At 35.2% G+C, this 13,588-nt stretch overlaps 1 protein-coding gene, 1 non-coding gene and 1 pseudogene across 2 annotated transcripts; all 3 read right to left on the reverse strand.

The window, feature by feature from the left end:
- Positions 1-918: 918 nt before the first annotated feature.
- Positions 919-2,671, reverse strand: LOC130974883 (L-ascorbate oxidase homolog). The gene is made up of 2 exons (XM_057899723.1): positions 1,317-2,671; positions 919-1,219 (listed from the first exon to the last, which is right to left on the reverse strand). The coding sequence occupies exons 1-2, from the start codon at positions 2,669-2,671 to the stop codon at positions 919-921; spliced, it is 1,656 nt and encodes a 551-aa protein (XP_057755706.1).
- A 1,783-nt stretch (positions 2,672-4,454) lies between these two features.
- Positions 4,455-4,562, reverse strand: LOC130978878 (small nucleolar RNA R71). The gene has a single exon (XR_009086486.1). It is a non-coding gene; the product is annotated as a small nucleolar RNA R71 (small nucleolar RNA).
- A 3,919-nt stretch (positions 4,563-8,481) lies between these two features.
- LOC130974884 (L-ascorbate oxidase homolog) lies at positions 8,482-10,230 on the reverse strand (annotated as a pseudogene).
- Positions 10,231-13,588: the final 3,358 nt, after the last annotated feature.

Consider the following 13,588-nt stretch of genomic DNA (forward strand, 5'->3'; position numbering starts at 1 on the left):
TTTATAAACACATTTTAAATATGATATTTATTCAACATCTTTCATATTCAATTGTATCCTAATAAATGTTATTTTTTAAATATATTTAAATACATCTAATAACCTAAATATAATTACATATTAATATATGTAATATCGTTCTCAACCTATATTTTTTATACGAGTTTAAAAAATTAAAAGACGATTTATGTAATTTGAAAAAGACGTTAAATTACATTGAAAAAAGTTAACTTGTTTATTAATATCAGTAAAATATTAACATAAGATTATAATTTATCCAAAAAATTATATATATTGTCCAACAGATTATTAGAATTTGATCCATCATTGTATTATGTATCTATATCAGTGCATCATAGTTAGAAACACTGAGTAGTTAATTTTGATATTAAAAAATTTAGCAATTTAAAAATATTTAGAAGAAATAAAAAATTAATTAAAATAATCTCAAATTATTTATTTTCATTCTTTAATTATCATGTATTATAAAAATTAATAATATTAAATTAAATAAAATAATTTTGGATTATTTTTTCTATCGTTGCGTTAATAATTAGCAGCTCTTTTTGGTTAAGTTAATTTACATATAATTCTAGCTCCAATAAAAGTTTTGTTTGCGACGAAAGGAAACATATAAACAACAAGGAATTAAAGGGATATCAGGGAATTAGAAAATTGATATATATGTTATGCATTAAATGGGGAAAATTGTTGTGTTCGCTAACAAAAGCGATGATACATCACATATATATCAGTCTACCACACAAGTTATAAAAGCAATACATCTCTTTGAATAATGAATATCTCTCAGGGTTGAACAACAACCATTGATGTTCCTTGTATCCTCATGAAAAAGAATGAATAAATGCTCCTTTCGACTAAGTTTCCAGAAAGAGGGTTGAACAATGAAATAATAGCTTAGTGGTAAACTGGTGCTGGAACTGGCATATCCTTTACGATACCGCAGACTTGCTGGGTGAGGGGAAGGTTGTACTCATCCCTCAAGGACTTTTCTGGTGACAAAACGCTAACGTACATCTGTTGTCCCAAGTAGCGGTTTTCGGCATTCTCAGACCTCAAGTTCCACATTCCGGCGTTGTCGAATGTCAACAAAATGGCGGACCATGAGTTAGGGAACACTTGCACGGTGTGCCTGCTCACAGCATCAAGAAGGTTGTAGCTCTCCCTCTTGTCTGGGCTCCACCTTCCTTCCTCCATGCTACACAAGAAATATGTAATTTATTCGTCAGGAAATCTGAATTTGATGTATTTGTATATAAAATACATGTATTATTAGCCGATTGAGTGATACTTACCCGACAAGGAAGAATGAGTAACCGTCAAGGTTGTAGGACTGGACGGACACGGTGGGGTTCTCAAAGACGATCTCAACGAAATCCCTGAAGGTGGCGTTGAGGACATTAGGGGCGACGGTGATCTTGTTGATGTATTCAGCGGGGCTGTCGCTGATGAGGTTGTACTGGAAGACCTTGTCACCAACACCGTAGTACTGAGCGAGCTTGAGTGGAGTCTCGGGATCAACATGGGAAACGCCATTGATGGCATACCTGAGCTTGCCACTATCATCCCTGGCAACAGAGTTAACGATCTTGATAGTGCGAGTGATGTTGATCTGACCGTAGTGGTAAGATCCCTGAGGGTTAGGCCTGGCAGCGCTAGCGGTAAGGTTCCACCTGAATGTCCTGAACTGGTTGAGAGACCAGAACCAGGTGATGGGAGCAAGTGGAAGGAACAATGAAGCGTGTTTCTTGGCTCCTTCGTAGCTAATGATGGCTTTTCCCTCAAGGATGTAAGAAGTGAAGCGAGTTGAGGCAATAACGGCGTATTCCCTTGGCTCCTGGTTGGCGGTGATGAGAACGGTGAAGCACTGTCCGACGTGGACGTCGAGAGACTCGTAGGCGTTCTGGACGGTGTGTGAGCCTTCAGTCTCAACAAGTGTCATGGGATGACCTTGGATTCTGAAGTTCAATGAGTCTTTGCTACCAACGTTGCAGATTCTCAATTTGTAGGTCTTTCCAGGCTTCATTGTGAATTGTGGTTTGTTATCTCCATGCAAATGTTTGACATTTTCACCGTTGATAAGGACACCATTAGGCATTCCGAGGGAGCCGCCATTGTCAAGGATCTGCTTCAAGGCCGTGTGGCTCTTGGCGTAGTAGTCACCAATGAGGAACCAGTGCTCAGCCTCGGGATCTGGGTACGGAACTGGGATCAACAACCTGCTGAAGATTCTGAGACCACCAATACCACCAGCGGTTCTGTGGAGGCCAAGGCTTGGGTAGTAGAAGTAGGTACCAATTTGGTCCTTGACCTGGAACTTGTAGGTGAAGTTGGTGCCAGGAAGGATGGGGCACATGGTACCTGGGGTACCTTCTTGCCATGAGTTCTTCCTGTGTTGGATTCCGTGCCAGGTGAAGAGGAGTGGCTCGTCGAGGTTGTTGAAGACATTGACAACGATGTTGTTGTTGCTGGAGCAGTTGATTTCAGGGCCAGGGAACTGGTCGTTGATGAGGATAGCTTGTTTTGGAGCACCGAATGGAGAAATGGTGCCATAAGAGACATTCCATGTGTAGTAGACATATGGATCTTCAGCAATCACAGTTGCTGCAAAGAGGCAAAGCATCACCACGGAAATAGCCGCACGAGCCATTTCTAAATAGATATATATTTCTGCCTTTTGGTGGTTTTTTCCCTCTTATATATTTATTATTCTCTTGCAGGCAAGGAAAGATCAACCCTTTTGTGAGTATCTCCTTCCTTGCCTAATAGATAGTGGGAAGAAGCAAAGAGATAGATGATTGCTTTTTCTTCTTCTGATTTGGTTAGTGCCTTGCCCCTCCCTTTTATACCCCTTTGGGTTGAATACTTGCTATTGATTTCCTCCCAAGTTGTGTAACCTCCATTGCACGTGCTTGGTTCTCCTTGCACCTCGCTCCACCTTATTAGGTTGACTTTCCTATTTTCTTGCTTAATTATTCAGGTGAGAATTTGAAGGTGGAACACAACAAACTTTGGCTGGTTCTCTCCCCCCAAATAAGAGTTTCGGGCATACCATAATATATTGTTATAAATTGATTTTTTTTTTCCTTCTTCTGAATATTGAAGTGAGAATGTTATGATAGTTCCCATATCAAATATAAAATATTTAGTTTTCACTTCAAGATTCATGTTAAATACAAATTATGTTTACGTGTTCATATGATCAAAATTAATCAAGTTTTTAAATTATATTTGTAATTCAATTATGTTTAAAATCTTCACTGGCATCACATATAGATTTTTCTTTAAAAAATAAGAAACTCTATAGTTGAAAAATTGAAAACCATGTTTCTGTATTATAATGCAAAGTAAATTTATAATATAATATGCTTATTAGAAATTTCCAAAATTTATATCTTGTAAACTACACCTTGTCTGTACCTTATAATTTTATTTTTCGGCTAAAATTAAAATATCATTTTCACTTAAGATGTTTAAATTTTGAGTGCAAATACTTTTTCTTTTTATGTACACCATATCGCCATTCCATCCATATATTTAAGAAAAGAGAAAAACTTAAGTTATTACTCTACTCTTTTTAGTTTAGCAATTTAATAATATATTTTTATTCTACATTTTTAAATCTTTTTCAACTAATCACTATTTCTTATCTTTTTGAAAATCACTAACCATTTTTTCAAAAATCTTTTTAATTTTTGAAAACTCCCTCTCTCATTTCTTTCTATTTAAAGACTAACACTTCTCCTCTATTATCAATTCAGACTCTCTCCCGCTTAATAAGTTTGAATTCTCTACCTCATCCTTCTATTCTTCTTTTCCTCTGACATATCAAGGAATCTCTATACTGTGACATAGAGAATTCCGTACTTTCTTTGTTTTCTTCTCTTTCATATGAGTAGGAACAAAGATAAAGGCATTCTTGTTGAAGCTGATCCTGAACCTAAAAGGACTCTGAAGAGGAAGCTAAGAGAAGCTAAAGCACAACTCTCTGGAGAGGACTGACAGAAATTTTTGAAAAAGAAGAAGACATGGCAGCCGAAAATAACAACAATGCCAACAATGCAAGGAAGGTGCTTGGTGACTTTACTGCACCTACTCCCGACTTCTATGGGAGAAGCATCTCTATTCCTGCCATTGGAGCAAACAACTTTGAGCTTAAGCCTCAATTAGTTTCTCTGATGCAACAGAATTGCAAGTTTCATGGACTTCTATTAGAAGATCCTCATCAGTTCTTGGCTGAATTTTTGCAAATCTGTGACACTGTTAAGACCAATGGAGTTGATCCCGAGGTCTACAGACTTATGCTTTTCCCTTTTGCTGTAAGAGACAGAGCTAGTATATGGTTGAACTCACAACCTAGAGATAGCCTGAACTCTTGGAAAAAGCTGGTCAATGCCTTCTTAGCTAAATTTTTTCCACCTCAAAAGATGAGTAAGCTTAGAGTGGAAGTTCAAACCTTCAAACAGAAGGAAGGTGAATTCCTCTATGAAGCTTGGGAAAGATACAAGCAATTAATCAGAAGGTGTCCTTCTGACATGCTTTCAGAATGGAGCATTATAGGTATCTTCTATGATGGTCTGTCTAAGTTATCCAAGATGTCATTGGATCATTCTGCAGGTGGATCTATTTATCTGAAGAAAATGCCTGCAGAAGCTCAGGAACTCATTAAAATGGTTGCAAATAACCAGTTCATGTACACTTCTGAAAGAAATCCTGTGAACAATGGGACAACTCAGAAGAAATGAGTTCTTGAGATTGATACTCTAAATGCCATATTGACTAAGAACAAAATATTGACTCAACAAGTCAATATAATTTCTCAGAATTTGACTAGATTGCAAGCTGCATCTGGCAGTGCTAAAGAAGCCTCCTCTAAAGGAGAAGCTTATGACCCTGAGAATCCTGCAATGGAAGAGGTGAATTACATGGGATACCCAATGGAAACACCTACAATTCTTCATGGAAAATCACCCAAATTTCTCATGGAAGGATTAACCGAAGCCTCAACAAGGCTTCAACAACAATGGTGGAAGAAATAGGTTTAGCAATAGTAAGCCTTTTCCATCATCTTCTCAGCAACAGATAGAGAACTCTGAGAAGACGCTCTAGCTTAGCACCATAGTCTCTGATCTATCTAAGACACACTAAGTTTTATAAATGAAACAGATCCTCCATTAGAAATTTGGAGGCACAAGTGGGTCAGCTGAGTAGAGAGTTACTGAACTCCTCCTAGCACTCTCCCAAGCAATACAGAAGAAAATCCCAAGAGAGAGTGTAAGGCCATAACGTCCAACATGGCCGAACCTATGGAGGAGGGAAAGGCAGTGATCCCCAGTGAGGAAGACCTCATGGGACGTCTACTGACCACTAGGAGTTCCCCTCTGAGGAACCAAAGGAATTTGAGGCTCATACAGAGACCATAGAGATTCTATTGAACCTACTTTTGCCATTCATGAGCTCTAATGAGTATTCTTCCTCTGAAGAGGATGAAGATATTACTGAAGAGCAAGTTGCTATACCTTGGAGAAATCATGAAGCTGAATGCTAAGAATTCTGGAGATGGCAGACAATTAAGAAACAGGCTTATGGACTTGTAGAGTCTTAGTGAAGGTTGAAGGCCTTTACATCCCTGCTGACTTCATAATCCTGGACACTGGGAAGAATAAGGATGAATCTATCATCCTTGGCAGACCCTTCCTAGCCACAGCAAAAGCTGTGATTGATGTTGACAGAGGAGAGTTGGTCCTTCAAGTGAATGAGGACTACCTTGTGTTTAAGACTCAAGGATCTCCTTCTGTACACATGGAGAAGAAGAGGAATGAAATAACCACTCAAATCGTCAAGATAATTAATCCACCACAAATTGAAGCTCCATTTATTAAGGGTCTGTCGCTAGCTAATAAATTGCTACATACACAACGTGGGATTCGAATCTTTAATACTTATTTAAGCAAAGGAATGAAATAACCACTCAACTAACTCAAACTAGTTAAGATAAATACTAATTATTTTTTATATTTTTAACATTAAAAATCGTCAAATTTTTATTTTAATTATAACTTCATAAAATATTTAGAGTGGTAATTATTATATATATTTTCTGATTAATTTTCTTTAAACAAAAACTTCAAATATTTTTTGTTAGGGATGGCAAACAGGCCAAAATCTGCTGAGTCGGCCCATGCAATTAGCCAAAGGCAGGTCAATTTAGAAATTTGAGACCACTATAATAAAAAAGTGCGCCTAACTAACACTGCCTAACCCATAAATTTTGACAGGTTTCGGCGGGGCGGGGCAGACTTACCTAGCAGGCCCTCCATTCTATTATTTTTCTTCCAAAAACTTGGTTAATATTTATATTTATTAGATATTTAGAATTATAAAAATTTTAATATTTATGAATTTAAAAATTATAATTTTTTTTGTCTTTAGAAATTATAAGTTAATTGAAATATTTGAAAAATTATATATTTTTTAATATTTAATGGTTAAAAAAAGTAAAAAACATAAAATTGGCGGACTTGGCCTGACGATCCGTCATTAGGTGGGACGAGGTAAAAATTTGGGACCGCCTTATTAGGCGGACCGTGGGGAGGACTTTTGGCAAAACGGGACGGGACAGGACGGACTAGTCTGTTTGCCACTCATCCATCCCTAATATTTATGTATTATCTCGTACAGTACACTGAAACGTATACTGATATTATTAAAGTTTTAGTTTTCGTCTTAAAAAATTTTAGTCCTCTATGTTTGCATTTTTTGAAGATATTAAAAGAATTGAAATTTTGTATCACAAGATTGAAATTTTAATTTTAATCTTTGACCACTAAACATAATACTGAATTATAGTATTATTAAAGTTTTAGTTTATATTTCAAAAGATTTCAGTTCTCTATTTTTATATTTTTTTAAAATACTAAAAAAACTAAATTTTGTATTACAAAACTAAAATTTTTTAATTACTAAATATAATACTTGACTACCAAACATAATAAATTTCAATCCTCAAATTTTAATTTCACACTCTACAAGCCAAAGCTATCTAAGTGAGATCAAAGACATACAATGGACTAAAATATAAATGATGCTAGTAATTATATGGATGAAGATGTAATTTTGACGCAAGAAATATAGGTCAATATCGTATGAACGCTGGGAAGATATTGGCAAGATTGATGAAAATTTATGTAGACAATGATATTGACTAAGGAGTAGGGTATTTTAGCTAAGCATTTGATGTCAGGATAGCAGCTTTTTAATGGTTATTTATTATAATAACTGTTATAGGCTCTGATGTCTCCAACTCTCCATGGATACTTCTTTGGCAATTTCATGAAGCAATGAAAAATTTTCACAGCTGAAGAAGGGCTTAGACCAAAAAGAATGATATCACGCTTCTAAAGTAACATTTTGTAACTCTATACACTCGAAGACAATTTATAACAAAATTAAGATTATTACGGATAATTACGGTATATAACGATACAAAAGTGATTATAATAAAAAAAAAATTATTACGATGCAAATAATATTTTATAATATATTTATTAAATAAAAACTAAAATTTATTACAATTTATAATAATTTTTTGGTTGTAAAATATTTTTTTATAATAATATAATTTATTATGTCATGAAATTTATCACAAATATAACGTAATTTTATAATATTTTTATTCTTTTAGTTATAAAAATAACGTTTATTTTACAACAATTTTTTTAATACGGATTATATATATATTTTGTCAAATTTTATTTATTTTTGATTAATTGATATATTAATTAATTTATTGACTAAATCAATATTTTATAATATATAACTAATTCAGACATTTTATATTTTAGCGAATATTATTTTAAAATAAAAAATATCAAAGTTAGTTCCACAAATTTAACTACAAATTAATTTTATAAATTTTTCAACTAATATGCAACGATTCTAATAAAAACTAGTTATCGACTATTATATATTATTTTATATAAAAGTTACTTTAAAAAAAAACCTCTCATTAACTTTAAATATCAACAACTAATATAATTTAAACAAGAGTTAAACCTAGTTTAAAAATATTAGAATGTCACAGATAATATTTTTTAGAGATTTTTTTCACGAACGACAGGATTTTTTGGATATTGAATTAATAGATAATCCTAAAAATTACTAAAACTCTTTAAAAAGTATATTCAAATGCATATATGGTTTAAATATTTTCATTGTCAGTGCAATATTAAAAAATTCACGAGAGCTTGTTGAATTTTCAACTAAAACTTCATTCAAATAGAGTTTTTTTTGGCACAACAAAGAAATACAAAAATTTTTATTTTGTACACTAAAATCAGCTGATGTATTTATGTATAAATACATGTTTAATTCAATTTTAATATGTATTTTATACTAATAACTGATTTTAGTAAGATTTTAGTGTACACCTAGTATAATGTAATGGTAAGAAATAATAGCTTAGTGATAAACTGGAGCTGGAACTGGCATATCCTTTACGATACCGCAGACTTGCTGGGTGAGGGGAAGGTTGTACTCATCCCTCAAGGACTTTTCTGGTGACAAAACGCTAACGTACATCTGTTGTCCCAAGTAGCGGTTTTCGGCATTCTCAGACCTCAAGTTCCACATTCCGGCGTTGTCGAATGTCAACAAAATGGCGGACCATGAGTTAGGGAACACTTGCACGGTGTGCCTGCTCACAGCATCAAGAAGGTTGTAGCTCTCCCTCTTGTCTGGGCTCCACCTTCCTTCCTCCATGCTACACAAGAATATGTAATTTATTCGTCAGGAAATCTGAATTTGATGTATTTGTATATAAATACATGTATTATTAGCCGATTGAGTGATACTTACCCAACAAGGAAGAAAGAGTAACCGTCAAGGTTGTAGGACTGGACGGACACGGTGGGGTTCTCAAAGACGATCTCAACGAAATCCCTGAAGGTGGCGTTGAGGACATTAGGGGCGACGGTGATCTTGTTGATGTATTCAGCGGGGCTGTCGCTGATGAGGTTGTACTGGAAGACCTTGTCACCAACCGTAGTACTGAGCGAGCTTGAGTGGAGTCTCGGGATCAACATGGGAAACGCCATTGATGGCATACCTGAGCTTGCCACTATCATCCCTGGCAACAGAGTTAACGATCTTGATAGTGCGAGTGATGTTGATCTGACCGTAGTGGTAAGATCCCTGAGGGTTAGGCCTGGCAGCGCTAGCGGTAAGGTTCCACCTGAATGTCCTGAACTGGTTGAGAGACCAGAACCAGGTGATGGGAGCAAGTGGAAGGAACAATGAAGCGTGTTTCTTGGCTCCTTCGTAGCTAATGATGGCTTTTCCCTCAAGGATGTAAGAAGTGAAGCGAGTTGAGGCAATAACGGCGTATTCCCTTGGCTCCTGGTTGGCGGTGATGAGAACGGTGAAGCACTGTCCGACGTGGACGTCGAGAGACTCGTAGGCGTTCTGGACGGTGTGTGAGCCTTCAGTCTCAACAAGTGTCATGGGATGACCTTGGATTCTGAAGTTCAATGAGTCTTTGCTACCAACGTTGCAGATTCTCAATTTGTAGGTCTTTCCAGGCTTCATTGTGAATTGTGGTTTGTTATCTCCATGCAAATGTTTGACATTTTCACCGTTGATAAGGACACCATTAGGCATTCCGAGGGAGCCGCCATTGTCAAGGATCTGCTTCAAGGCCGTGTGGCTCTTGGCGTAGTAGTCACCAATGAGGAACCAGTGCTCAGCCTCGGGATCTGGGTACGGAACTGGGATCAACAACCTGCTGAAGATTCTGAGACCACCAATACCACCAGCGGTTCTGTGGAGGCCAAGGCTTGGGTAGTAGAAGTAGGTACCAATTTGGTCCTTGACCTGGAACTTGTAGGTGAAGTTGGTGCCAGGAAGGATGGGGCACATGGTACCTGGGGTACCTTCTTGCCATGAGTTCTTCCTGTGTTGGATTCCGTGCCAGGTGAAGAGGAGTGGCTCGTCGAGGTTGTTGAAGACATTGACAACGATGTTGTTGTTGCTGGAGCAGTTGATTTCAGGGCCAGGGAACTGGTCGTTGATGAGGATAGCTTGTTTTGGAGCACCGAATGGAGAAATGGTGCCATAAGAGACATTCCATGTGTAGTAGACATATGGATCTTCAGCAATCACAGTTGCAGCAAAGAGGCAAAGCATCACCACTGAAATAGCTGCACGAGCCATTTCTAAAGATATATATTTCTCTCTTTTGGTGTTTTTTTCCCCTCTTTTATTATATATTATTCTCTTACAGGCAAGGAAAGATCAACTCTTTTGTGAGTATCTCCCTCCTTGCCTTATTGATAGTGGGAAGAAGCTAAGAGATAGATGAATGTTTTTCTTCTTCTGATTTGGTTAGTGCCTTGCCCCTTCCCTTTTATACACCTTTTGGGGTGAATACTTGCCATTGGTTTCTTCCCATGTTGTGCTTGGTTCTCCTTGCACTTCGCTCCACCATAATATATATAGTCATTACGGTTTTATGTTTGCTTATTATTAGTCTTCCGTATGAGTTGTTAAGCGTATAAATTGTTATAAATTGATTTCTTTTCTTAAGATTGAAATGCAAATGTTATGATTGTTCCCATGTCAAATATAAAATATTTAGTTTCACTTCAAGATTCATGTTAAATATAAATTATTATTATTTTTTGGTGTTCATATTATCAAAACTAATTAAGATGGTGAATTATATTTATAATTAAATTATGTTTAAAATCTTCACTAGCATCACATATAGATTTTTCTTTAAAAAAATAAGAAACTCTTAGTTGAAAAATTAAAAACCATTTGTGTATTAGTGTAAAGTAAATTTATAATAATTTTTTACTTGTAAATTATCTTTTGTAATAATATGATTTATTGTGTCATAAAATTTTGTTATAAAATATAACTTAATTTTGTAATATTTTTTATTCATTTAGTTATAAAAACATAGCGTTTATTTTACAATAAAAATTTTTTAATACAAATTACATATATAATTTGTCAAATTTTATTTATTTTTTATTAATTAATATATTAATTAATTTATTGACCAAATATATTTTATAATATATAATAAGATAAATAATTCGAACATTTTATATTTTAACGAATATTATTTTAACAAAATCAACCACAAGTTAACTCTACAAATTTTACATAGATTAATGTCATCAATATATCAATGAATTTTGCTAAGAAGACAACAAAAAATGAATCTTAACAATGTGTACAATAGACTAATTATTTAGCCCAATAAAAAAATCAACCCCACAAATTATCCTTAATTTTAAAAACACCCGTTCAGTTTTTTTACCAAACCAAACATCCAAACCCTTTCAAATTGATTTTCACACAAATCCTTTTCCTTCTCCAGCGGGCATCCCTCCCCCCTTCCATCGTTCTTCATTAACCCTCTTACCTCAGAAGCATTGAAGACACATCTGACCACCCAACACCTTCGACCACAGTTCACCCCCCTCTGGTGCCTGTCCGTCCCTGTCGCCGGCAGCCAACAGCTCGGACGGCTCCCGCTTTCGGTCGCGGGTCTCCTGTGTGATCCGCCGAATGCCTTCTTCATCGTCCTTGTTGCGCATCGCAGCTGCCTTGGTCTCCACTCTCTCGCAAGCCGATACCCATCCCGGGGTTCGGTTTCTGCGTCTGCCTCCCTACCTTCCCAACCCATCGACGTTGTGACCGCTGAATAGGTAGTTGCTGAGTTAGTTCTTTGTTCATAACTGAGAATAGCATGGTTGGAGTTTGACTGTATTGGAACGTAGTGAATAAGTTGTTGCTGTTGATGGTGGCATTGGATTTTAATTAAGAATGTAATAATTTTATTAGATGTTTAGTATCAATTAAAGCAGATGTTCATTTTACTATGTATGCAGATGGTTTGTTTATTCAAAAAGTGGATGTTTATTTTACTTATAGTATTGATCTTTTGCTTGATTTGCTGAATTCTGCATGTACATGCTCCACTAGTTTCTTTTGTTAAGTGGTTTTAGAGTAATGGAGAAAAATTGGATTAAACTTAGTTTATGTTTTCTTGAATTGAAGTTAGGTTTGAGTTAGGCTATTTAAACATGGTGCACGTATGAAATTTAGGCTAATTTGTTAGATGTTTATTATCAACTAAAGAGGATGTTTATTTTACTATGTATGCGGATGTTCATTTTATTCTGTGTTAGAATTGAGTTTTACTTTGTGTTATTGGTTATAGTGAAAGTAATAATTTAGTTATGCTTTTTTTAGGTTAAAAATTTTCTCCATAGATTGTTGATTATATTCTAAAGCTTTAGGTTAATGAGTTCTTGTTACAACTAGCAATTGATATGCCTGAAAATTGAGCTGTGTTCCTATTTTCTAGTGCACATAAGCTATCGGATAGATTACAAAATTAAAGAGAAAGGAAGAGAAAGAAGGATCATAGGTACAATCTCTAGAAGCCAAAATGTTGGAGAAAGATTACAAGTAAAGAGCTCCTGACAAGCTTTCTTAGCTTAGTCTTGAAGAGCTTAATACTGTCATCATGATGCAGCATTTCTTGAAGATTCTTCTTATTTTAACACACACTTTTAAATATTGATGACTAACTGCTGACTTTCTAGTATTTCTCTAAACTATAAATTATATATCTCGTGTAAATTTTATGTAATAAAAAAATTTTCTTTTAATTTCAAATTAAGACTTTATTTGTCTATTAAGTTAATATTAATGCTTACAAGAATCGTATTTTAATCTCTAATTCCCAAACCATAAAACAAAAAAAAAACATGCGGAGCATGGGTATGCAAAAAACTAGAAAATTAAGTAAAGGACAAATGATATACCCAAAATAAACATCCACTTTAGAAAGAAAGGAACAATTCGCAGACACAGTAAAATGAACATCCACATTAGTTGATAAGAAACAACTAAGCAATTGACCAAAAATACCACTCGTGCATCATGTTTAAATGGCGTAACTAAAACCCAACTTGAATTCAATCAAATTAAACTAAATCTAATTCAACCCATATAATAAAAAAAAATTGCGAGGCATGTGCAAACAAAATGCAGGAAATCAAGTAAAAGACAAATGGTATACCCAAAATAACCATTTACTTTAGAATGGAAAGAACCATCCGCAGTTATAGTAAAATGAACATCTGATGAGCGGATAATTTATACGCTTTTTGGCATTGTTTTTAGTATGTTTTTAGTATGTTTTAGTTAGTTTTTATTATATTTTTATTAGTTTTTAGTTAAAATTCACTTTTCTAGAATTTACTATGAGTTTGTGTGTTTTTCTGTGATTTCAGGTATTTTCTGGCTGAAATTGAGGGACTTGAGCAAAAATCAGATTCAGAGGCTGAAAAGGACTGCAGATGCTGTTGGATTCTAACCTCCCTGCACTCGAAGTGGATTTTCTGGAGCTACAGAAGCCCAATTGGCGCGCTTTCAATTGCCTTGGAAAGTAGACATCCTGGGCTTTCCAGAAATGTATAATAGTTCATACTTTGCCCGATATTTGATGGCCCAAACAGGCGTTCCAAGTCAGCTCAAGAATTCTGGC

Source organism: Arachis stenosperma, chromosome 4 (assembly GCF_014773155.1).
Source record: "Arachis stenosperma cultivar V10309 chromosome 4, arast.V10309.gnm1.PFL2, whole genome shotgun sequence".
In the NCBI taxonomy this organism is placed as follows: Eukaryota; Viridiplantae; Streptophyta; class Magnoliopsida; order Fabales; family Fabaceae; genus Arachis; species Arachis stenosperma.